This window comes from Myotis daubentonii, chromosome 19 (genome assembly GCF_963259705.1).
Source record: "Myotis daubentonii chromosome 19, mMyoDau2.1, whole genome shotgun sequence".
In the NCBI taxonomy this organism is placed as follows: Eukaryota; Metazoa; Chordata; class Mammalia; order Chiroptera; family Vespertilionidae; genus Myotis; species Myotis daubentonii.
In genome coordinates, this window is record NC_081858.1 from 9,975,503 (window position 1) to 9,999,534 (window position 24,032).

The following is a 24,032-nucleotide window of genomic DNA, read 5'->3' on the forward strand; positions in this document are numbered from 1 at the left end:
CTCGGTGCGCCCTGGTCTCCGCGGCCCGCGCGCTCGGGTGCGCTTGGCTGGGGAGCCGGCAGAGAGCGCGCGAGGGGGCCCGGGGGCCGGCGGGGACCCGGAGGGAGGCGGGATTGCGGGGAGGGCCCCGGGCCGCCCCCTTCCGCCCTGCCCGCCCACCAGGAGCTCCAGACTCAGAGGCAAAAGCCGGCGGCGCTCCCTGCGCGCCCCACCTGCTCCGCACGCGGATCCTACCTGTGGAGTCCGCGGGGGACGGGGGGAGGGCGCCCCCTCCGAGGACACCGATCCTTTCTCCTCCTTCGAAAACCTCCCGCCCAGCTCCCCGCGTCTCGGACAGGAGGCGCTGGGACCCGGGACAGGGCGCCAGGCTTGCAGCTGGTGACATGTAGATTCCTTTCTCTGCCACCCCCCTTCCCCGCGGTCCAGCCTCGGAACCCGGGCGCCCTCCCGCCCTGAAAGTTTAGGGTTGGGCGCCATGGCCAAGATCAGCTCCCTGAATGTCCGCGTGGTGGAGGGCCGGGCGCTGCCCGCCAAGGACGTGTGAGTACTCCCGGAGCGAGGGGCGTGCGGGGCATGGGGTGGGGTGGGGGTCGCCCATTCCGCGTGCCGGGGAGGGTCGGGGAGGTGGGCATGGGTTCCCGTCTAAGACGCTGAGACCCTGTATTGAGGCAGATACACCTTCATGGGGGGAGAGGCCCCATGCCCATCCCTGCCCCATGCCCAGATGCCCGCCCTGCCCCCCAGGCTGGTGTCTTTGATCCTGGGATGTAACTAAAGGGTCTTACAGAGCGGCAGCCGGAGACTGGAGGGGCGGATTCTGTCGCAGCTGGAGATGGGGGTGGGGATGGGGATGGGGAGGTGTCGCTCCTGGCTTGGTGGGCCCCTATCAACAAAATGGGGTGGGTGTGTGTGTGGGGGGGGATCCAGGTGGCCCAGCATTCCTCTGTGTGCATCTGGGGTTTAGATTTGCAGAGAGTCACCAGATGGCCAGCCCGCCAGCCTTGGGGGAAACTGGGGTGCTTTTGACCCAGAGCCCCTAGCTCCCCAGCCAGTAGTTCCTGGCCCTCCCTGCATGTTGAGCGGCTTGAGGAGCTAACCCTCCCTGGGCAGCCCCCTCCCCGCCAGGTGTGATGGGTCTGGAGAACCCTCGGGCCCCCTAGTACCAGTCCTTGGCTGGGTTTCCCTGGGGCTGAGTCAGCAGTTGCCGGATCAGCAGAATGGTGGTAGTGGGGGGTCCCCCTCCTGCTTGGCCTGGAGCCCAGAAGGGGTTCTGAGGGTGTCAGCACCTGGTGTAGGTACGGGATCCTTGGCAGGACATCGGCTGTTTGACCTTGAACTTGGTTCTCTCTGGGTCTCCATCTCCCATCTGTGCAATGGGAGCCCTGGACGGGGTCTCCCGGCCCCGTGCAGCTGGGAGGGTGGAGGACCAGCTAGGACTTACCCCGCGGCCAAGGTGAGCGGGAACCTGGGTTCTGAGCCATTGCTCTGCCTGACTCCCCCAGCTGCGGGCCCCCAGCAAGGAGGACCCTGCCTTCGATTCCACCACCTGCCTCCTCCCCAACGCTGCTGCTGTGTCCAGGGGGGCGCTGCTTAGAGCTCCTCCATCTTCCTCAGCCGCCCCCAGTCAGCACAGCCCAGCAACCCCCGGAGGCCGAGGGCTCACTGCTGTGTGAATTCGGCACCTGGACAAGCCCCTGCCTCCCTCTCTCTGAGATGTCCTCCCCGAGCCCCGAGAAGAGAGCCCCCTGAAGTGTTGGGGCAGTGAAGCCAGGAGCGGGGCCTGGAGGCTGATGGAGGCTGGTGAGCGCCATCTGCCCCTCCTGGGAGGGAGTTGAGTCACGCGTGGCTCCCATGCCACCCTCCTCCCCATGTTCCTGGGCCAAGGCCACGCCCTCGAGCAAGGGTAGGGAGTCGCTAAGCCCCAGTTGGGGATCTGGCCATCCTGCCTCAGTTTCCCTAGCTGTTGGCTCCCTTCTTCACAGGGGGTCTCCCCAGAGCGTGCTGGGATCTCCCCGCCCGCGGGGACTCAGCTAGGGCGTGTTCTTCCTGAAGCCTCCCCAGATTCTAGGGCGTCTGGACTTGGCGTAAGAGGAGGACTCAGCGGGCGACTTTAGAGTTACTGCTTTCACTGACAACAGCAGCTGTGCCCGGGCCGGTGGCTCAGTGGTTAGGGCATCGACCTGTGCACTGAAGGGTCGAGGGTTTGACTCCTGGTTAAGGGCACAGGGTTGCAGGTTCGATCCCGGGCCCCAGTCTGGGCACATGTGGGGAAGCAATCGGTCGATGTGTCTCTCTCACATCAATGTTTCTCTCCCGCGCCCCCTCCCCCCCCACCCCCCCCACACACAGACTCTTTCTAAAAATCAATGGGAAAAACATCCTCGGGTGAGGATTAGCAACAACAAAAATAATAAAAACAATCGCTGTATGTCACCGAGGCTGACTAGGGACCGGGTTCTGCGCTTAGCGTTTCCTAGGCTTCTGCTAACACTTCTACTTTACAAATGGGGAAACTGAGGCCCAGAGTGGCAAAGTCACTTGCCTAAGGTCACGCGGCCGGGATCTGAAGCCTGACCGCTCCCATGCACACACCAGGCTGGGCAGGCATGGCCGCGGGGCCTGCTTTCCCACGGGGTGGGGCAGCGGCCGTGGGAGAGGCCAGGCTCTGGAGCGATGGCAGGTCGGCGAGGCAGCCCCCTCCCGCCGCTGCCCCTACCTGATAGGAGCCTGATAAGGCCCTTGTGCGTCAGAGCTGGCAGCAGCTGACGTGTGAGCTCGGCTCCCAGGAGGGGCCGGGGGTCAGGCGGGGTTCACAGGAGGGGGGGTGTCTCCCAGCCCTTTGCTGGTGAGATGCCAGCCCACATCCGCAGTTGGGGAAACTGAGGAAGGGGAGCCGCTTTACAAAAGCTCAGGGTTAGAGAACCCAGAGAGAGCGATGAGATGTAGGGGGTTACCCAGCCGCGGGCATTCAGGGGGGTGGAGCCAGGTGGGGAAACTGAGGCCCAGGGGACTCCATGGAGAACCTAGAGAGGAACTCAGAGACACAAGCCACCGCCCAGTCTGAGATGTTCAGGGAGGGGGACCAGATGGGACATGCACGCACTGGAGCGCCCAGCAAAGGGGGCTAAGGGAAGGAACCCCGAGAGGAAACTGAGGCACAGGGAGGGCTCAGCCAGCAGACAAGCCTCCGGTTGGAGCCAGTCCCGGTGCCCACGTCCCTGCTCCTGGGAATCGCTGAGGCATGTGTGGATCGCTGACCAGCCGAACTGAGAGGAGGTGGCGGAGAGAGAGAGGTGGGGGCCGGGCGCGGAGGGAGGGCCACTGGGCTGGAGGCAGCCTTGGTTAGGAGCTTGTGCGCTGAGCCCTGTGGACCTGGGCTTGGATCCTGGCTGCCAGGTGGGCGGTGGAGGCTTGAGGTCTGGGTGCCCTGGTCTGTCTGCAGCGAGAGCTGCTGAGGTCCGTCCCTGCTGGCGGCTGAGCCACGTGTCCCCTGCCCAGGGGAACCGCTGCAATGAAAGGCCAGAGAGGCTCTGGGTGCGCCTGGGCTGCCTGCTCCTCGCGTGCCTCGTAGTTCCTCCTCTGCCCCAGGGGGTATATGTTAATGCTCTTCCTGGCTCACAGGGCAGAGGCACTGAGGGCCACAGAGGGGCCCCACAGCCAGCAGGTGGGGAAGCAGGTGTGACTCCCCCGCACGCACTCGCTTTGGGCTTCCTGGGACAGGGACTCGGCACTTCCTCGCGTGGTGCCTCCGTGTTCTATTTCTGTAGGTGGACGCCCAGGGAGGCCACGCCTGCTGGGCCGGGGTCGCAGCGGGCAGGCTGAGCAGCCATGACCTCCTGCTGGTCCCCAGCGTCGTAGCTGGACTTGCTGTGTGACGCTGGGCAGGTCCCCCCCCATCTCTGGGCCTCCGTTGCGCCCTCCTGTGACATGAAGGCAGATTGGGGTCCCCGACCACGACTGGACTGCCCTCTCAACCTCCTCCTTCCGCAGGTCTGGGAGCAGTGACCCCTACTGCATCGTGAAAGTGGACGACGAGGTGGTGGCCAGGTGAGGAGTGGAGGCCGGGCTGGGGCGGGGCGAGCGGGGCCGGGGCCGGGGGAGGGGCTCCTTCTAGGCCTGGGGAGTCCCGGCACAAGAACCCACCAGGAAAAGAGGGGCCGGGGAGGGCGACGCTCACCCCAGCGGCGGACTTGCGGCCTGATGGTGGTGCTTTGTGACCTGGCCCCGGACCGGACAGCTGGGGCCGCCAGCTCCTCTCCCCACCCAGCCCAGCTGGCCCGCACCTTCCCCCTGGACTTGACCATGTCCCTGCTGGCTCCCGGGGCTGACTCAGCGGCTGCCAGCCTGTGCCTCTCATGGTGGCCTCCCCGGGGGCGGGCATCTCACGCTTGGCTGGGCTGGCTGGTTCCGGGCCTGCTTGCTGGGTGCTGCGGGCACCAGGCTGTGTGTGTGTGTGCGCCTGCTTGAGTGTCCATGGGGGTGTTGGAGGGCTGGTGTCCAGATGGACGTGTCCCTGTGGGAATGCAGGCTCACTATGTGTAGCAGTGTGTGGTCTGTGTGCATGTGTGCCCACACACACGGGCTGCCCTGTACACACGTGCGCACCACTGCCTGCTTATTGGGGTACACAGGCACCAATGTGAGCACATGTGAAGGTGTGAGGGTGTTTGATGTGTGAGCGGGTCTCGGCAGGGGGGACATCGGGCTGGGTCATGCTTGGTTCCCACCCCCGCAGGCCGATCAAGGGACAGCTCTCAGCCCCCGCAGGCCTGAGGGGTGTGGGTGGGCGGATGGCTGAGGCCTCGGTTCCTATGGAGACAGCAGGATTCAGGATGCTGCTGGCGAGGTTCCGGTCCAGATGGACTGGGAGCTGGGGGCAGGGAGCCCATATGGGGGGAAGGTCAGCCTACAGCACCCAGCTGACCCCCTCCATCGTTCTCTCTGTGCTCATGCCGCCCCCTTCCCCACAAACCCACAGGCTGATGTTCTGTGTCACCGCAGGCTGCTGTCTCCCCCTCTCTGGGCTCGGAGGAGCATCCCACCTGTGGGGCTGGGGAGGGACTCCCAGCTGGGAAGAGGCAGGGTTAGGGGGAGGAAGTGTCCAACTGATGGTGGTGCCCTGAGCTAGAGGGCAGAGTGTGGTGCATGTATGCGTGCGTGTGCACACTCATGCTCTGTTGGGGAAGAGTGTGTAAAAGGAAGATGGGAGTGGCAGGTGTGCCAACCAGATTTCACAGCCATACGTTTGGGTGTGTCTTCACTGAGCACGGAGGTTCTTTGTTCTCTGTTGGGTACAGGGAAGTGGGTCTGCAGGGGTGCCGGTGTGAAGATGCTCTATGGGTATGCCTGTGCCTGAGCTTGTCTTGGTCCCTAACCCTGCCACGGTTCCCCCTGGCTTACTGAGTGCTCTGGCTCCTGCTGACTTAGTCTTCTGGCCCCTCACACTCCTCCCTTTCCAACCAGCACCTTCCTGTTCCTCAAGAGTACCGAGCTCATCCCTGCCTCAGGGCCTTTGCACATGCTGTCCTAGCCATTGGGATGCTTGTCCTCATCCTCTCTCCCCACTTTGCCTGACTAGCTCTTGCGGAAAGCCTTCCTGGACCCCTCCAACCCCCACTCCCAGACCCAACCAGGTACTAACCACAGCACAGGACTCTCACTGTGCCATAGAGCTCGGGAGAGCGCGCCTGGCTGCTGAGGGGGCTCGGAGGGAGCATGGGCCTTGGTGTCTCTCCCTCTGATTCCCCCAGAACCCATATGCCTTGGCACCCAGTGAATGCATGAATGGATGGATGGATGGAATCGTGCGTGTTGTTAGTTACTGTGTTTGTGTGATTCTACATGTGTGCCTGCTGTGTACGTATGTGTGTCTGTGGGTTTGTGACTGTCTGTCTTCTTTATGTGTGTCCACATGTGTCAGTGTGTAGAAACACATCGATTTGTATTTCTAGAAGTTTCTGAGGCTGCATATGTGTGTCTGTGTCTCTGGCTTCCTTGGTGTATCTATGAGTGTCTGTTTCGGTGTATCCCTGTGGGTGTGTGTGTGTGTGTGCCTGCGCATGTGCACCTGGGTGCCCAGGTGTCTGTGGCTTGTGTGGCCCAAGTCCCCCCAGACCCCTGTGCCCCCTTTCGCAGGACAGCAACTGTCTGGCGGAGCCTGAGCCCCTTCTGGGGGGAGGAGTACACGGTGCACCTGCCCCTGGATTTCCACCATCTGGCCTTCTATGTGCTGGACGAGGATACGGTGGGGTATGTGTGCCGGGAACCCATGCCTGGCATCTGAGGGGAGGCGGACACCCCAGAGCGAAGTACCCGTCTACTTGCCCACCCTCGATGCCTGTCCCTCTCCTGACCTGGCCCCTCCCCTGCCCTTTCCACAGGCATGACGACATCATCGGCAAGATCTCGCTGAGCAGGGAGGCAATTGCCGCTGACCCCCGAGGTGGGCGAGGGGCGCCGGTCCTCAGCCGGCAGAGGGAGGAGGGGTGGCCATGCCCAGAGTGGGCGTTGCAAGGTCAGAGCAAGTGTCACGAGAAGCACAGCGCCCTCCGTGGAAAATTATTTCCGTTCTTGTTTTTAGACAGGACAGACATGTGGGGGTGGCGGTATGTGGAACATCACTGGTATGACAGGGCAGGGGAGGAGTGGGCAGGTGGTCCAAGAAGGCTTCCTGGAGGAAGGGGAAGGAGTGGGGCCTTAAAGGTGCTTTGGCAAAGAGGCGAAGGCCCATCTGCATGGATTCTCTTCTAGGGTCAGGCGTGGGCCGGGGCCAGATGGAGTATTGTGTGGGGGTTGATTGGAGATGGCCCTCAGTGCCTGGACCTTTTCTTGGAAGTACTGGGGAGCCATTGATAGTCCTTGAGCAAGACAGCGGAGAGAGTGGAGCCGTATCAGAGGAGGATAGACTGACAAGAGAGATTAGATACATTTTCAGATCTCTGTGTTGCTTTGTGGATACGGGATCGCAGCGGGACAGGAGGAGAGCTGAGAGATCAATTTGGAGTCAGTGCAATAATCGAGTGAGAGAAAGCTGACAGCATCCTGCACTTGGGGTTGGAGTGGAGATAGAGGTGAAGTGGGACTTTCATTTCCAGCAGCCCGGGGCACTCCACCTTCAGAAGGGCCCTCCTGCCATGTGCCAGGGAGCTCCTGAATTAGATGCAAGTCCTAATACGTTGTTGGACTTGCTGTAAAGAAGAAAAACTGCCCAGTATTCTCCTCCCATCCCCCAATCGTCAGCAAAACTTAACGGGGAGCAGAGAGCAACAGCGAGGGAATAAGGAAGGAGTTCCCCGAAAGTCAATGTCAGTATCTAATCTGCAGTGAACAGACTAAATCTTGAGCCAGGGCGAAGGCAGGCGGTCCCGACCCTGAGACGCGGCCATGAGACCGAGGCCCTTAAAGAGGCGCAGAATGAGCAAGCAGCTCTCATCTCCCGGGATAAGCAGCCTCATGCTCAGAATGAGATCAAACAAACGTGAATTCACAACCAAAGACCATCACACACACAACGCTTAGGACTGGTAGGTGCCTAACAACTGCTAACGCCTGTGCCCTCCAGGAATTGACAGCTGGATTAACCTGAGCCCCGTGGACCCGGATGCCGAGGTGCAAGGTGAGATCTACCTGGCTGTGCAGATGCTGGAAGATGTGCGGGGCCGCTGTCTTCGCTGCCATGTGCTCAAGGCCAGGTAGGGTCACGGCGTGGGGTGAAGGCGGTGATCTGAGAATGAGCAGGGACCAGCAACCAAAGGCCAGACACTTGGGATGGCCAGACATGAGTGAGGAGGTATATTAGTTACAGTGTAAGCAGTAGACACCCAGTTCATACGGACTGAAGCAGATTGTCTCATATGAATGACATGTAGCTTCAGGTATGGCTGGATCCAGGTGCTCGAAGGGTGACATCAGGACTCTGTAGACACAGAGTTCCTCAGCTGTCTTTTGTGTTAGCTTCATTCTAAGTCTTTCCCCAGGTGGGGGCAACGATGGCCCCAGCAGCCTCAGCTGCCATCCTGACAACTTGGCAGCCCCAACTGAAAAAGAACTTCTATCCATTTCCAACCAATGTTTTGGGAGCATTTCTTATTGGCTCATGCCTGTCTCTGAGTCAATTACACTGACTGATTGGTCAGGCCTGAGTCACAGCCCTTTCCTGGAGTGGAGGGAGGGATCAGCCCCTAAGAGATCACGTGGGCTGGGAGTGAGGAGGGGAGGGGTCCTGCCCCAAAGAAACATCCGGAGGAAGACAGATGCGGGACCAGCAAACCCCACAGTGACCCTCCAGGGCACCAGCTCATGGGACGGCCCTCACTCCTCCTGCCTGCTTATCACTCTGTAATCCCCTTTCTCTCTCTCTCTGAGCTCCCCCATTATTCTGCTTCCTTAAATACTTTCCCCCATTCCCTTCTTATCTCCCATCTTGTCTTTCTGCCTTTTTTTTTTTTTTCACACCTTACTCCCCCAACCTTCCCTTTTAGGCTGATTCTTGCCAAGGTTGGGGAGCATCTCAATTTCTAGTTTGCTGCGTGACTTTAAGTCCTTTCTTGCCCTCTCTGTGTCTCTCCCACCACCTCCAGATTTCTGTCCCCAGCTGGGGATCCCTGGAATCTGGGTGGCGTACTGGGGGCGGCGGGTGGGGTGGGGGGAGAGGAGAGGCAGGGGACAGGAGAGAGGACTCAGTATGGGACAGGGCTCCTTATCTGCTATTCGCCCAGGGCCTCCCCCCCAGCCACAAGGCTGTGCAGGATTCTTGCAACAGGAAAGGGACCGATTGCTGTCGCTTAGCAACTGGGCTGGCTCCTAGGAAACCAAAGAAGGCTTTGGATGCTGAGCATGGGTGGGAGAGGAGCAGCAGGAGCAAGCTCCTCTGCGGGGGGCGGGGGTCCCTGGGTTTGGGGGACCTCCGGAGGAGGAGTGGGGAAGGCTGATTGGGGTGAGACTTTGGGGTTGCCATGACAACCAGAGGCAGGGGTCTCTGTCTCATCCTTTTCTTGGGTGCTAGGCAGGTGTGGGCATGGTGTTTGTTGAGTGAATGACTGACCTGAGCCCCCACTGGCAGACCTGAGCCCTTTCCACACGTCATCTCATTACTCTCGGCCCCTGAGGTTGGTCGGTTACCACCCGCGTTTTCCAGATGAGGAAACCGAAGCTCAGGAGGTGACGTGGCTATTCATTCCCGTGTCGCCCAGACAGTGGAGCGCAGAGCCAGGCTCTGAGTCCTGGCCTCTGGTCTCCCGTCCAGCGGCTCCTTTCTCCCCCCGCCCCCCACCCCCACCCCCGACACCTTGGCCTGCTGGGCTTGGTGATGCAGGACTTGAGCTTTCGGTGCCTCGGTTTCCTCATCTGGAAAATAGGGGCATCACTGGCGCCTCCTCATAGGGCAGCATTAGTCAATAGGATGGCACAGTGAGGGGTGCTCCCCGCTGGGCCCTACAATGGAGCAGTTTATTGCCTCGGAAACCAGTGGCATTTGAATGGTCTACCCCGAATCTGTTTTCCAAGGACCAGTTTGGGTTTTGGTCCTTGAGGGTCCTGTGGTCCCCACTCCTGTCCTCATCTGTCCCCAGGGACCTGGCCCCCCGAGACATCTCCGGCACATCTGACCCATTCGCGCGCGTATTTTGGGGCAGCCAGAGCTTGGAGACTTCGGTGAGTGGTGGAGGGGAACTGGGAAAGAGTGGGGCATCGGGTGGTGGGGTCCCAGTCAGCTCTCTCTTCACCCCCCTCCTCCCCCAGACCATCAAGAAGACTCGCTTCCCACACTGGGATGAGGTGCTGGAGCTGCGGGAGATGCCGGGCGCCCCCTCCCCACTGCGGGTGGAGCTCTGGGACTGGGACATGGTGGGCAAGAACGACTTCTTGGGCATGGTGAGCACCCCCTCCAACACGCTCCATGGCTCCCCACCGCCCCCAAGGGGGAAGGAAGGGGAGATGGGCTGGTACCCTGGGGCTCAGAGGGTAGATGTGAAGGCTGCCTCACCAGGTCCAGGGAAATGAGTCCTATTGCCCCATTGTGCATTTGGGGAGACGGGGGCTCTCAAAGGTGCAGGAACCTCCCAAGGCCATGGGTGGGCCCGTCTCCTAATTCTACAACGAGCGTACCTGGCCCTGTGCTGAGCGCTGCTCTACATAACCTCATTTACCCTCCAGGCCTCCCTAAAAGGCTGGGGTGGGGAAACCCAGGGAGGCTAGGTGGCTTTCCCGCGGTCACATGACTAGGAAATAGTAGAGCTGGGATTTGAGTGCAGGTCTCTCTTACTCCAGAATCTAAGCCTTTATTTAACTCCTCTTCCTGGAAGCACTGGGGTCGAGGTCTTTCTCTTGGAACCTCAGTTTCCCCCTCTGTACAATGGGTGGATTGTTCCTGCCTCTCGGTAGCAGTGCAGGTATATCGGGGCTGGTAGTTTTTAAAAGGAGGCAAGATTAGAGCAAATAAGAGGGAGGCTTGGTCATGCAGTGCTGGCAGTGCCTGAAATGGTTGGAAATAGAGTTACCACGTGACCCAGCAATTCCACTCCTAGGTCTGTACCCATGAAATGAAAATATACACATGTCCACACAAAAACCTGTACATGAATGTTCACAGCAGCATTGTTCATAATAGCCAAAGCAGAAGCAGCCCAAATATCTATCAACAGCCGAATAAATAAGCAAAGGGGCTACAGCCATACAATGGAATATCCTTCAGCCATAAAGGACCAAAGTACCGCCCGGCTGGTGTGGCTCAGTGGCAGCTTTGACCTATGAAGCCGGAGGTCATGGTTCAATTCCTGGTCAGAGCACATGCCCGGGGTTGCAGGCTCCATCCCCAGCAGGGGGCGTGCAGGAGGCAGCCCATCAATGATTCTCTCATCAATGATATTTCTATCTCTCAATCCCTCTCCCTTCCTCTCTGAAATCAATAATATATATATATATATGGAACAAAGTACCAACAGATGCTACAACATGGGTGAATCTTCAAAACATGCTAAATGAAAGAAGCCAGTCTAAAAAAAACCCCACACGTGATGTGATTTCATTTATAGGAAATGTTTAGAATTGATGAATATATCTATGAAGGCAAAATAGACTCGTGGTTGTCAAGGGCAGGGGAGTGACTGTTAATGGGTACAGGCTTTTGGGGGGACTCATAGGAAATGTTCTGAAATTAGTAGTGATGTTAGCCCAAGTCTGACTATACTGAAAGCCACTGAGTGATACACTTTAAATAGGTGAATTGTAGGGGGCACAATTATATCTCTATAAAGTTATTTAAAAGAGGGGATGGGGCTCGGGCGCCTTCCGGGCTGTCTTTAAGCTTTGTGATAGTGCAATGGTGTCCCTGAAAAGAGCTGAAAACACACCCAGTCTGACATGCTGTCTCCAGCAGCTGTGTGACCTTAGGCAAGTCACTCCACCTCTCTGAGCCTCTGTTTCCTCAAATAACTGTCCCTGGAGGCCTCAGTGCCCTGGCAGGGTTCACCATTTAGGACTGGGGAGGGAGTGTCACTGCTGTCGTGTCGATGGGACACAGAGGGGGAGGAGGACATGGCCCCTGGCAGGCTGTGCCACCCTGCCTTGGGCGGGCAGTCTGAGCGCTTCTTCCAGGGCTGGGCGGGGCTGGGCAGGGCTCCGCTGAAGCTTTGTGTCCCCGCACAGGTGGAGTTCTCCCCGAAGGTCCTGCAGCAGAACCCACCCAACGGCTGGTTCCGGCTCCTGCCCTTTCCCAGAGCTGAGGAGGATTCTGGGTACGTGTGGGGCCGAGGGAGGAGACCAGGCTGGAACCATGTTGGGTACCATCTTCAGCTCGTGGCGGGTCCTCATGGGGGCGTGCACCTCAGCCCACTGACCATCACCGTGGCACACTGTTCACTCATCGAACAAATGTCTGTGGACGTCTCCCAGTTGTGTTTACACATGTCCAAATGGGTTCACCTTTAACCCATCCACCTGCGAACATGTCAGTTCACACCTGTTGATGTGTGATCAGAACCCTGGGTCCTTCCACGCCTGTCCACACCTGCTCACACTGCCCGTTCCCGCACACGTGTTTATACCAGCCACAGTGTTCACACTGTCTGTGCTGGTCACGGCCTGTTCAGACCTGTCAACATCTGTTCACACCCAGTTAGACTTGGCCACGCCTGTTCCCCGCTACCCACACTCACCTTGTTTTGCAAATATCCATGCTCCTTACCCGTGCTCTCAACTGCCCATCTCCGCGCCGGCCCATACACCCTTCCATCCGTACGCGTGTGCTCTGACCCGGTCAGGGGGAGCCTGGGTGCCCTGCGGCTGAAGGTGCGCCTCCTGGAGGACCGCGTGCTGCCCTCACGATGCTACCGGCCACTCCTGGAGCTGCTCATGGAGTCCGTGCTGCAGCCGGCAGAGGTGGGCGCGTCAGATAAGCAGGCACCCGGGGGCTGGGGGGTGCGGGGGGGGGGGTCTGGACCCTGGCCGCCCGCTTCGGGGAATCTGTCTGAGCTGCCCCGGACCCAGGGCCCCGGCCAGCTCGCCTGCCGCCTGTCCCTCCAGGAGGACGCCTCCAGCCCCCTGGCCGTGCTGGAGGAGCTGACCTCGGGGGACTGCCGCCAGGACCTCGCCACCAAGCTGGCGAAGCTCTTTCTCGGCCAGGGTCTGGCTGGGCCCTTTCTGGACTATCTCACCCGGCGGGAGTTGGCGCGGACCAGTGAGTTGCCCACAGGACCCCCGGACAGCCCTCCCCCAAGGATGAGTCTGCAGAGGGTCTCTGGGGGGCTAAGAGGGGGGCTCAAGCAGGGACAGGGGCATGTGTGTGCGTGTGTGTGTGTGTGTGTGTGCACGCGTGTGTGGAGCCAGCTGGTTTTGTTACGCTTGAGCTGTGTGACCGTAGGCAGATTGCTTAACCACCCTGGGCCTCGGGACTGTGAACGGAGCTGGTGTGGCGGGTCTCCTCAATGCCTGAGGCTGGAAGCCTCCTGACCTCCACCTTGGGTGGGTGGGTGGGGTGAGGTGGATCACTCCCCGCAACCCCAGAAAACACTTCCTTCTGCCCTCCCAGCCGACCCCAACACCCTCTTCCGTTCTAACTCCCTGGCATCCAAGTCCATGGAGCAGTTCATGAAGGTGAGTAGGCGAAGGCCTGCGGGGCCCAGCAGCTTCCTCAAGGGCACCCCTCCCGTGTCCGCCTGGACCCGGAGCTTGGCTGGCTTCAGGTGGCAGTGGGCAGCCGAGCTGGGGAGCTGGTGGCAGGTGCCTGGCCTCTCACCCGAGTGGCAGCCCGGGTCGTGCCCCCACCCAGCCCTTGGGCGTGCCTGGGCCTTGCTCTGAGCCTCTCCCTGCATGGTGCCCCCGCCCCGAGCTCACGGGCACGCCCCGGCCTCGCCCTCGGCCCTGCCCCATGTGGTGCCCGCCCCCCTCCCCCAGCTCGTGGGCATGCCCTACCTGCACGAGGTCCTGAAGCCGGTGATTAGCCGCGTCTTTGAGGAGAAGAAGTACATCGAGTTGGACCCATGCAAGATGGACCTGGGCCGCACCAAGTGAGCAGAGCTGAGGGGGGACCCTGACCCCCGACAGCCCCCTTGTCCCCAGCCTTGTCGGGCTGTGCCCCTTGCTAACCCCTCCCCGCCTCCCCCGCCCCCCTCACCCCGTCCCCCGTTCCCCGCAGCCCTGCCACCCACCTCAAAGTCTCCCCGTGGGCACCTCAGTCCTCACGCTGCCTGGTGTAGGGGTTCCCGGCAGGACTCGAGCTCCCCGGGTTCAAACCCCCGCTCTGCCACCACCGGTGTGCAAGCCACCTCGCCCCTGTGCGGCTGTGAGAGCGAACCGAGCTATGCACGCACCCCAGGACACGGTACTTCTAGTTTCCCTCATTGCGGGCGGGCCCTGCGTGCGAGGCGGGCCCAGCGTGGGCCTGCGTGCAGGGCGGGCCCTGGAGCACTTGATGAGATTGGAGGAGGCGGGGCAGTGGCTGGGTCACTCCACGCCTCTGTGGGCTCCTCTTCTCTTTCCCGGGCACTTCCCCACTCCCGTCAGGCCATGAGGCTGGTTGCTGGGCAGCCCATCGGGGACTATGGTGGGGACAGGAGAGAGCCCTACCTTTATTTCGGGCCCTGCCCAGCAAGTGCTGCCCACAGCTGCTGACCGCCCTGGAGGCAGGCACCAGGACCCCTTTTACCCGATGAGGAAACAGCCTCAGAGAGGGAGGTCACCTGCCGAGGGCTGCACAGTTGGGAAGAAGTTGCACAGCAGGATTTGAACCCAGGCCCCGTGCACAAGGGCAGGGGCAGGGTCGGTCTGCGAAACCCCAAGGCAGAGGCGTTTCCCAGCAGACCTGGCGAGGATGCAGCTGGGCCCCAGCACCTGGGCAGTGCAGGGCAGTAGCCAGACCCCAGTGGGCAGTCCTGAGTTCTAATCTCGACTCTGCCCTGTTTGCAAGGAGACCTCTCTGAGCCTGTTTCTTCATCTGTTAAATGGGATATTTACTAGTAGTCCATCAGATTGCCATTAGGATCAAATGCCACTATGTCAGAGGCATTAGCTCCTTGGGCCAGGACACGGGGTGAGGGGGGGGCAGGGAACCCCGAGCCTGGCTTCTGCGGAGGTCACAGTCTGAGAGTGGGCAACACAGACCCTTCACCTGGATGGGAACAAGAAAGGAATAACTGCAGATAGAAAACTGCTACTCCCTCATCCACTCAACAAAACAATTGTTGAGCACCTACTGTGTACCAGGCATCGTCTGAACACTGAGTTCACAGCAGAGGACACATGGACACAAATCCCTCTTCTGGGGGAGACAGATCCTACACTAAAGAAGAAGCTTCTTGCTGATGATCCGTGTTATGGGGGGGAAATGAAGCTGGGGAGGGTGGAGGGAAGTGCCAGGAGCAGGGGAGGGGCTTGCGGTGTTCCATGGGGGTGGCTACAGGGACAGCCTCGCAGAGAAGGGGACATTTAAGCCAACACTTGAAGGAGGGGAGGGAGAAAGTCAGGTGCAGGCAGGGGAACAGCAAGTGCAAAGGCCCTGGGGTGGAAGCATGTGTCTGGCATGTCCATGCTGAAATGCATGTTCAGGGTCTGGGATGAGGTGCGATGGGGAGGGGGTGGCCTCTTTGAGGAGGTGACATCTAAGCTGTATGTGGGGACAAGAATGTCCCGGGCAGAGGGAACAGCACGGACGAAGGCTCCCAGACAAGAATGAGCTGCATGTGTTTAAGCAGCAGTAGGGAGCCAGGGGCATGGCAGGGGGGAGGCTGTGGCGGTGGGCGGGAAGGCGGGCGCTGCCTGAGCCCAGGGGGGGCCGGTGGAGGGCGGGCAGGGGCTGGGCTCTGAGACAGTCCCTCTGTTTGCCCCCCCAGGAGGCTTTCCTTCAAGGGCACGTCCTCAGAGGAGCACGTGCGGGAGGCCAGCCTGGGGCTGCTGATGGGCTACCTGGGGCCTATCGTGGACGCCATCGTGGGCTCCGTGGGGCGCTGCCCGCCTGCCATGCGCCTGGCCTTCAAGCGGCTGCATCAGCGTGTGGAGGAGCGCTTCCCCCAGGACGAGCACAAGGTGGGCCGGGCGCGCCCCGTGGGCAGATGGGGAGACTGAGGCCGGGGTGGGCAGTCGCTTGTCCAGGGTCACGTGGGAGGCAGGACAGAGGCAGGCAGGCAGACACGGGGCTGCCACGCTGCAGTGCTCTGTGGCCCATCCCTGGAGCCGGGGTGAAGAGCTCCCCACTTCCTGTTTACGGGGAAAGTGAGGCCCAGAGGGCAAAGAGCCTGGGCCCCCAGACTCCCAGCGGGGTGTCTCCTTTCTCTCGCTCAGTCCTGAGGAGTGGCCTCCAGGCATGAGGCGGCTTGCCTTACGCCCCACTTTGCTGGGCTCTCCCGGGGCTGCGGCAGAGGTGCTAAGTGGGACACGGGCAGGGAGGCGGGAGGGAAGGGAGGCGGGCTCCCCAGACGGTCTGACCCCAGACCCTTGCGGGTGGAGCCAATATCGTGACACCCAAGTGTCCCCAGTTCTCAGCCCCCTCAGTGGGAAGGCCTTGGGCCGGGAGCAGGCACTTTTTCAGGCCCACAAGTCTGGATGGGGTCAGGGGAGCCCCTTTCTCTGTCTCTCTGACACCTGTTCCTCCTTCTCAAAAAGGAGGAAGTCACGTGCTGATGTCAAAGGCTAAAATTACCCTTGAGCGTGGTGGGCGGGGGCGGTGACCTGGGGGGCAGTTCAGGGTTCCAGAGGAGGGAGGGAGGGGCAGCTCCAGGTCCCCAGCCCCTGGCAGGGCTCACGGTGGCCGGGGAGTTGGCACCCACCAGGGAGGGCATTGTCTCCTGTGTGAACACAGCCCCTCCATAAACTCCGGAAACACTCTGGGGCTAAATATAGCCCGAGTAGGAGAGGCGAGTGGGGAGTGGCTTGGGGGGAGCCAGATGTACCCAAGATGGACCCACACCCTCTGTGGTGCCGAGGGAACTTAGCCTCACCTGCGGGAGGGGGGGGGGAGTGGGGGGAGGCACCACACTTTACAGTTTGTATAGGGCAGCGGCTGGGGCTGCGGGTGCACACGGGACAGGCTCTGGAGCCTCAGTTTCCTCATCTAGAAAAAGGAGAGAATAGTTTCTACCCCATGGGATGTTTGAAGGTTAGATGTGATAGTTCAGGCTCAGTTCCTGACTGAGTGAGCGCTCCACAGTAGCTCGTGTTGAAGGCAAGAGAGTGTGGTGGAGAGCTGAGAGTTCAAACCCTGCCTGGGCTCCTTCTTGTTCTGCCACTTACTCCTGAGCGGCCTAGAGCAAGTAGCCCTCCCTCTCTGGGCTTCAGTCGCCTCCTCTGTGAAATGGGGGTGTAATACCACCTGGGTGAGTATTAAATGAACAGGTGTATGGAGAAGTGTCTGGCCTGTTGCTATCCACTATCATAAATCACTAGTGGCCCGGTGCACGGATTCGTGCACATTGCAAGGAAATTAATTAGAAGGTGGCCTGTGGGGCGGGACTGGGCTAGACGGGCTGGACACGCCCTGGAGCCAACCTCTCTCAGTCCCTCCCCCATCTCGGGTGATGCACCCCAGAACCGCAGCTGCCAAGTCACTGCAGCTGGGCAGCTCCTGCGTTGAGCATCTGCCCCCTGGTGGTCGGGTGGTTGGACGGTCGCTTAGCCTTTTATATATATAGATAGATCTGGGATTGAATCCTGCCTCCCTTGCTCACCAGCTGTGTGACCTTGGGCAAGTTAATTGACATCTCTGAGCTTCTGCTGCCTCATCTGTAAAATGGGAATAATGACATTGCTCCCGTCATAGGACGCGACCTTAGCAGACTCTGAGGATGTTGGCTACATCTGATTGTGCAGAATTGGTATTCTTGCTTCATTTTCCAGATGGAAGCACTGAGGCTCCAAAAGGAGAAGCCTCCTTGACAGACAGGATGGCCTTCTGACCCATCTCCCATTTCACTTCCTCAGTTTCCACAGCAGGGAGTGGGGGGGGGGTGGATAGGTCTGGGGGGTGGGGCTCTCACCTGCTGCGTTTCTTGGCAGGATGTCAAGTACCTGGCCATAAGCGGCTTTCTCTTCCTGCGATTCTTTGCACCTGCCATCCTCACCCCGAAGCTGTTTGACCTCCGGGACCATCACGCAGACCCCCAGACCGGCCGCTCACTGCTGCTGCTTGCCAAGGTGCCGGCACTGGAGGGCCCATCCTGGGGGTGCTGAGCGAGGGGAAAGCATGTGGGAACAGAGCGGGGAGGCCAGGCCTGAAGGAGACCCAAATGAGACCCAGAAACACCCGTTTGAAACACCACCATTAGCTCTCATCCCGAGGGTGAAGGCATCCATTATACTCTCTAATTTCCTCTTCTGAAACAAAGACCTACTCTTCCAGGAGGAAGATGGGAAGCAGGCTAGTAGTCCTTTACACCTTAGTATGAATTAGACCATCCTTGGCCAAGTGGCCACATTTTGAGGTTCTGATGGGCTCCAGACATGCATGATAGGATCAGGCAATCCTGGGTGTGGGACCTGGGCTCAGGAGGGAACAGAATAATAAGGGCCCTGGGGGTGTATGTCTGCCCACAAGGAGGGACAGATACTGTCCAGAGCAGGTGCTGCTATGAGACTTCTTCTTTGAATACTGATGTGGGAGCCAGGACGCTGGGACTCTGTTCTGGGTCCACAGAGGGCTCCGCCCTGCAGTGACCTTGACCCTGGAACCCCCTGCTGCTTTGCTCCAGGCTGTGCAGAGCATCGGGAACCTGGGCCAGCAGCTGGGCCAGGGCAAGGAGCTGTGGATGGCCCCCCTGCACCCCTTCCTGCTGCAGAGCATCTTACGTGTGAGAGACTTCCTGGACCAGCTGGTGGACGTGGATGGGGAGGAGGGTGAGTTCCGGTGGCCCTGCCATGTCTGGCTTGTCACTCCCCTAGACCCTTGGGACCTGCCCTCCCTCTACCCCTCCCCCACCCATAGCACTGAGCCTGTGGACCTGTGCGTCAGCTAGTCAGTCAGCTAACATTTCCTGGCACCTACTGTGCCATTCCAACCAATGTGGAGGTGCAGGTGGGGATTGTGGCATGGTGTTCACGCAATAGACAAATATCTATTAAGCGCCTACTATGTAATAGGCACTGTTCCATGAGCTGGGGAAACAGCAGTGAGCAAGACAGAAGAAAGTCCTGCTTTCGTGGAAGTTTTATTCCAGTGGAGACAACAAGCTGTAAATAAGATGATTCAGCAAATCATGGTGTTAGGCAGTGCCAAGTGCTAAGGAGAAAGAGTAAAGGAGGGAAGGGAAGGGAATGTTCGAGTAGGGGTGGCCAGAAGTAGTCTCGCTAGAGTTAAAGTTAAACCCCAAAAGAGGACAGAGAGCAAGCCACGAGGATCGCAAGTTCCAGGCCGGGAACAGCATGTGCAAAGGCCCTGAGGTGGGGACAGAGAGTAGCAGTGAGGAGGCCAGTGAAGAAGAGTGAATGGGGGCGGGGTGGGGGTGGGGGGGAGCGAAGGAGAGGTGAGGGGCCAGGTTGCGTGGGGCTTTGTAGGCAGTGGGGAGGATTTTGGCTTTGACTTAGAGTGAAATGGAGCCGCAGGGCAGTTTTAAGCAGAGTTGGGGTTGAGTCCACATCACAATGTGGGGCCCAGGTCACGAGAGAGTTGGGTCAAAGTCGCATAGGAGCAACCTGTTGAAATGTGGAGCCCCCCGTGTGGCTGGAGGGGTCCCTGTGGTGCGGGGGAGGAGCCTGTGTTGGGCTCCCAGAGAGTGGCTTGATCTCAGGCACTCCCTGGACTGACTCTGTACCGCATGGCTCCCCCTGCTGGCTGCCTGCGACACTACCTGCAGGTCCCTCGGTAGAGAGGAATCAAGGCCAGTGTGTGCTCCCGGCCCCGCCATCAGCGACACCCTTCCCTATGGAGGGAGTGGACGCTACGGGAACAGAGAACCATGCTCATCCCCAGGCCCTGGCCACGCGGAGCCTGGATGGGAAGGTTCACTGTCCCCTCCCCTTTTCCCAGAGGCTGGGGGCCCGGCCAGGGCCCTGGTCCCGCCCTCCGTGACGGTCCGAGAAGGCTACCTGCTGAAGCGCAAGGAGGAGCCCGCCAGCCTGGCCACACGCTTTGCCTTCAAGAAGCGCTACTTCTGGCTCAGCGGGGAGACCCTCTCCTACGCCAAGAGTCCCGACTGGCAGGTGGGTCTGCCATCCACCATGGAGGGGCTGCCAGTGACGGCCCCTCACAGAGCAGCCTTTGCACCTGAGGACTTGCCCAAGGCCCCATAGCAACTTGGCAAACTCACATTCTCAGGCCAGGCTCTGCTCACACCCTTGGGCCCAGGTGTGAGGGCCCAGGCCAGGGACCGGCCTCCACCGACACACACTCCCCAGCAAAGGCCCTTCAGAATGTGCACTCCCCGCAGACACACCCTCCCCGATGTGGACAGGCGACAGTGACGATGCTTAAGCACCTGTTCCCAGCCAGGGCTCTGCCCACGTACCATGGACACGCACGTCAAACGCTCACGGAGAGGTCCATGTCCGGCTGCTGGGCACACACATTGGGCATTCGTTCACTCCCATTCATTCCTTAAACGTTCATTGAGTTCCCACTCCGCACGGGGCAGGGTGCCAGGTGTGCACAGGGCAGACAGCAGCAAACAAGACAATCCCCGTTCCCAGGGGGCTGCCATGCCAGTCCAGCACAAACACACACACACACTGGGTCCACCCACGTCTGTGTACGCAACATACACAACGGCTAACAGCGGAGAGGGTGCCGACTGGGTGTGTCTGCTGGTCAGCAGAGCGTAGATTCTAGAGTTCACCTCCCTGGGTTCCAGTTCCGGCTCCACCGGGTGAATGACCTCTTGGGCCTCAGTTTCCTCATCTGCACATTGGGGAGAATAATGGACCCAGCCGCAGGGATGTGTTGGGATGAGGAAACAAGGTGGTAAATGTGACGTGCTTAGAACCACAGCCCAAGTGCCACGTTGGGGGGGAGGAGGAGGAGGATGGTAGTGGTGGTGGAAACTGATGCCCAGAGTGTCACTTAGAGTGTATACACTGTAGGTAGGGCGTCATGGAACAGCTGAGTGGGGATGCGCACAGATCACAGACACACGAGGTCGAATGTCCCCACCTCCGGGGACACCACGTGGTGCACACACCCAGAGGGAAGCTGTCCCGGCCCTGCCCACCCCCCAGCTCCCAGACCCCCCTCAGCTCCCAGCGCCCCCCCTCAGCTCCCAGCCCCCCCAGCTCCCACCCCCCCTTAGCTCCCACCCCCCCTCAGTTCCCAGCCCCCCCTGCAGCACAATCCTGTCTCCCAGATGCGCTCCTCCATCCCCGTGTCGCACATCTGCGCCGTGGAGCGTGTGGACGAGGGCGCCTTCCAGCTGCCGCACGTGATGCAGGTGGTGACGCAGGACGGCTCGGGGACGCGGCACACCACCTACCTCCAATGCAAAGTGAGCCGCCGCCAGGCTGGGGGGCGCGGGGCGTCCCTTGAGTCCCACCTCACCCCTGACCCCCCACTCCCTGCAGAACGTGAACGACCTCAACCAATGGCTGTCGGCCCTGCGCAAGGCCAGCGCCCCCAACCCGGACAAGCTGGCCACCTGCCACCCCGGTGCCTTCCGCGGCGCGCGCTGGACCTGCTGCCTCCAGGCGGAGCGCTCAGGTGAGGGGGCAGGGCGGGCTCAGGCTCCGCCCACCCCACCTGTCAATCAGCTGTCCGGGCTCACTGAGCAACATCACCTCTCTATGCCTCAGGCTCCTCAAGGGCGGAATGCGGTTGGTAACAGGCCTCCCTCCTACGGTTTTGTGAGGATTAAATGTGGGGTATGATCCTGTAAGCACCCACTTCGCACCAGGCATCTAGTGGTCCACAGACAGGCATCAGGCCTGCTCTCAGGGAAGACAAGCGAATAACCAGGCACTTGTAATACAGCTTCCTAAGTGCCAAGACCGGGCTTTGGGGACTCCAGAGGACGGGCAGGAGATCAAGGAGGGCTTCCTGGAGGAGGTGCTGTTAGATGTGACCTGAGAAGAGTAGGAGTGGAGCAGCGAAGCTGGGTTCAGGGATGGGGTAAGGAAGGATGTTACAGGCGAGCAAAGGCCTGGACTGGAGGCAGAGAGGGCAGGAAGGTTAAAAGGCTCCGTGTGGCTGGTGCCTAGACTGTGGGAGGCTGGAGAGAGGTGAGGCCACTGCTCTGCTGGGCGAGGGTGGAGGCAGAGGGGCTTGAAGTAGAGGCGGAAGCGGCAGGGCTTGGTGACAGCCTGCCTTGGGAGTTTGGGGGGGGCGGGTGAGAGGGGTTATGGATGATGTCGTGTCCCCTCAGCTGCCGGATGCAGCCACACACACTCGGCCGTCACCCTGGGAGACTGGAGTGACCCGCTGGATCCCGATGCTGAGACGCAGATGGTGTATCGGCAGCTGCTCCTGGGGCGGGACCAGCTCAGGTGGGTGCCCCCCCATCCCACTGCACCCCCAGGACCATCTGGGCCAGCTGCCCACTGAGGCCTCCCCTACTCATCTAGTCATTCTTTCCATGCGCATCAGCTGAGGGTGGGGCGGGAGGGGGGGTCAAGCTCAAGGTGAGGGTGGGGAAGCACCCTCAGGTGGACCCTCATCCCTGGATCTTAGCATCTTCTAGTACCTGGGGCTCCAGAGACCGTGGCTGTGCCCCTTTCCCTTCCTGGTCACAGGGTCATTGTTATCCAGCGACAGACATTTGTTCCAACTCATTGCAGAGTGGGTGCTGAAGCTGGCCTGCGTGGGTTCAAATCCTGGCCTGCGCCACGTGCTGGCTGTGTGGTCTTGGGCAAGTTGCTTACCTTCTCTGTACCTTAGTTTCCTCTTTTGGAAACGAGGGTTAGTAACAGTACCCACCTCATGGGGTTGTCCTGAGGATCAAATGAGCTAATACAGGTAGAGCCCTGTGTAGGTGCCAGGTAGCTTTCGATAAATGGTAACTACTGTGATGCTGTGCAGCCTTAGGCAGGTCATTTACCTCTCTGTGCCTCAGTGACCACCAGTAAACGGAGGTAATAGGAAGCACCTACCTCAGATCCTTTTTTGTGGTAATTGAATAAGTTAACCCATCGAAGGGCTGAGAACAGTGTCTGGGACTCTATAGACCAGTGGTTCTCAACCTTCTGGCCCTTTAAATACAGTTCCTCATGTTGTAACCCAACCATAAAATTATTTTCGTTGCTACTTCATAACTGTCATGTTGCTACTGTGATGAATCGTCATGTAAATATCTGATATGCAGGATGGTCTTAGGCGACCCCTGTGAAAGGGTTGTTTGACCGCCAAAGGGGTCACGACCCACAGGCTGAGAACCGCTGCTATAGACACTGGCTGTGATGAGGATGTGGGTGGTGCTGGTTAGTGAGAACCTGAATGTCTCCTGCAACCAGCAGAGAATCCCTAAAGCAGGGCTCAGCCTTGTCTTTCTCCCTCTCAATTTCTAGGATGAAATTCCTGGAGGATTTCAACATGGATTCAAGTCCGGAGGCAGACATGGAGGACTCCGGTGCCATGGAAGGTAAGGGTTAAGTTAAGGCAGTCCCTTTCCTTGGCATGCTCTGGCACCTCCCACAATCTGCAAGTACATCCTCAGACCTCCAAGCCCCTCTCCTGTATCCACCAGCAGGCCCAAGGCTGCGTGTGTGGGTTCTAGTCCCTTTAAGGATTCTCACGGCACCAGGCAAATCTGGAGCCCGAGATGGCCACTGGGTGTGGGTTCTGGCAGCCTGCCCTGCCCTGGCTAAGCCCCTGGGGCCCCCTTGCCTCCCTCCCAGGGGCCTGTCCCGATGCCCTGGCTGGGCAGAGAGAAGCAGCTTCCCGCCTGCTGGAGGTGCTGGAGGACCTGGATCGAGCCCATGAGGAGTTCCAGCAGCAGGAGCAGAGGAAGGCGATCTCTGGCCCCCGCGGGCCCTGAGGAAATGCCACAGGCGCCTGGGAGAAGAATGAGGAGCCGCTGGGCCCGTCTCGGCGCACCCTGGCCCAGGAGTCTCCGTGCGACCGTCCTGTACCTTCTTCGTCGAGGCCGAGGCTTCCGGAGACCTCCCAGTCCCGCGTGCTCCGAGCCCAAAGCCTGGGGCATGGAGGCGGGGGCCAGCCTCGCACTGAAGGAGTCTCACTCTCTGAGTTGACTGGGTTGAGGCAGACTGGAGTGGCTGGGATAAGGAACCTGACTCATTTGGCTCAGCCTGAGGTCTCTGCTTCATGGGACCGGCCTCTACCCACCCCACTGAGGCTGCTGGATACAGCTGTACCTGAATCCCTCATGCCCATGTGGCCTTGTTGCCCCAGGCAAGCACTAAACGGGCTCAGCCCTTCCTGTTGTCACGTCTGCCAATCACTGTACCCACACTGATCCTCCTGGGCGGACGGTCCTAAGCACAAGCTTCCAGAATCAGGTGCCTGAGGAAGAATAGGCTGGGAGCGCAATGTGCAAGGCCCAGACAGACCCTGGGAGTCTGGGACACCTTCAGCCAGGCTCCTTTCCCCCTTTGAGCCTCAGTTTACCCTGTATAAAACGAGGAGGGGGTGACTTAGAAATAGCTCAGGAACCAGGGAGGAGTTTCTCAGAGTG

General features: G+C 59.9%; 1 protein-coding gene across 1 annotated transcript; it reads left to right on the forward strand.

Moving 5' to 3' along the window:
* RASAL1 (RAS protein activator like 1) lies at window positions 1-23,782 on the forward strand. Its single transcript, XM_059675772.1, has 21 exons — window positions 1-540; window positions 3,991-4,047; window positions 6,136-6,249; window positions 6,381-6,442; window positions 7,562-7,691; window positions 9,570-9,651; window positions 9,739-9,870; window positions 11,644-11,732; window positions 12,258-12,375; window positions 12,520-12,673; window positions 13,025-13,089; window positions 13,390-13,502; window positions 15,324-15,516; window positions 17,482-17,619; window positions 18,174-18,318; window positions 19,448-19,620; window positions 20,757-20,894; window positions 20,971-21,106; window positions 21,768-21,888; window positions 22,906-22,979; window positions 23,236-23,782. The coding sequence occupies exons 1-21, from the start codon at window positions 476-478 to the stop codon at window positions 23,373-23,375; spliced, it is 2,439 nt and encodes an 812-aa protein (XP_059531755.1). The 5' UTR covers window positions 1-475; the 3' UTR covers window positions 23,376-23,782.
* Window positions 23,783-24,032: the final 250 nt, after the last annotated feature.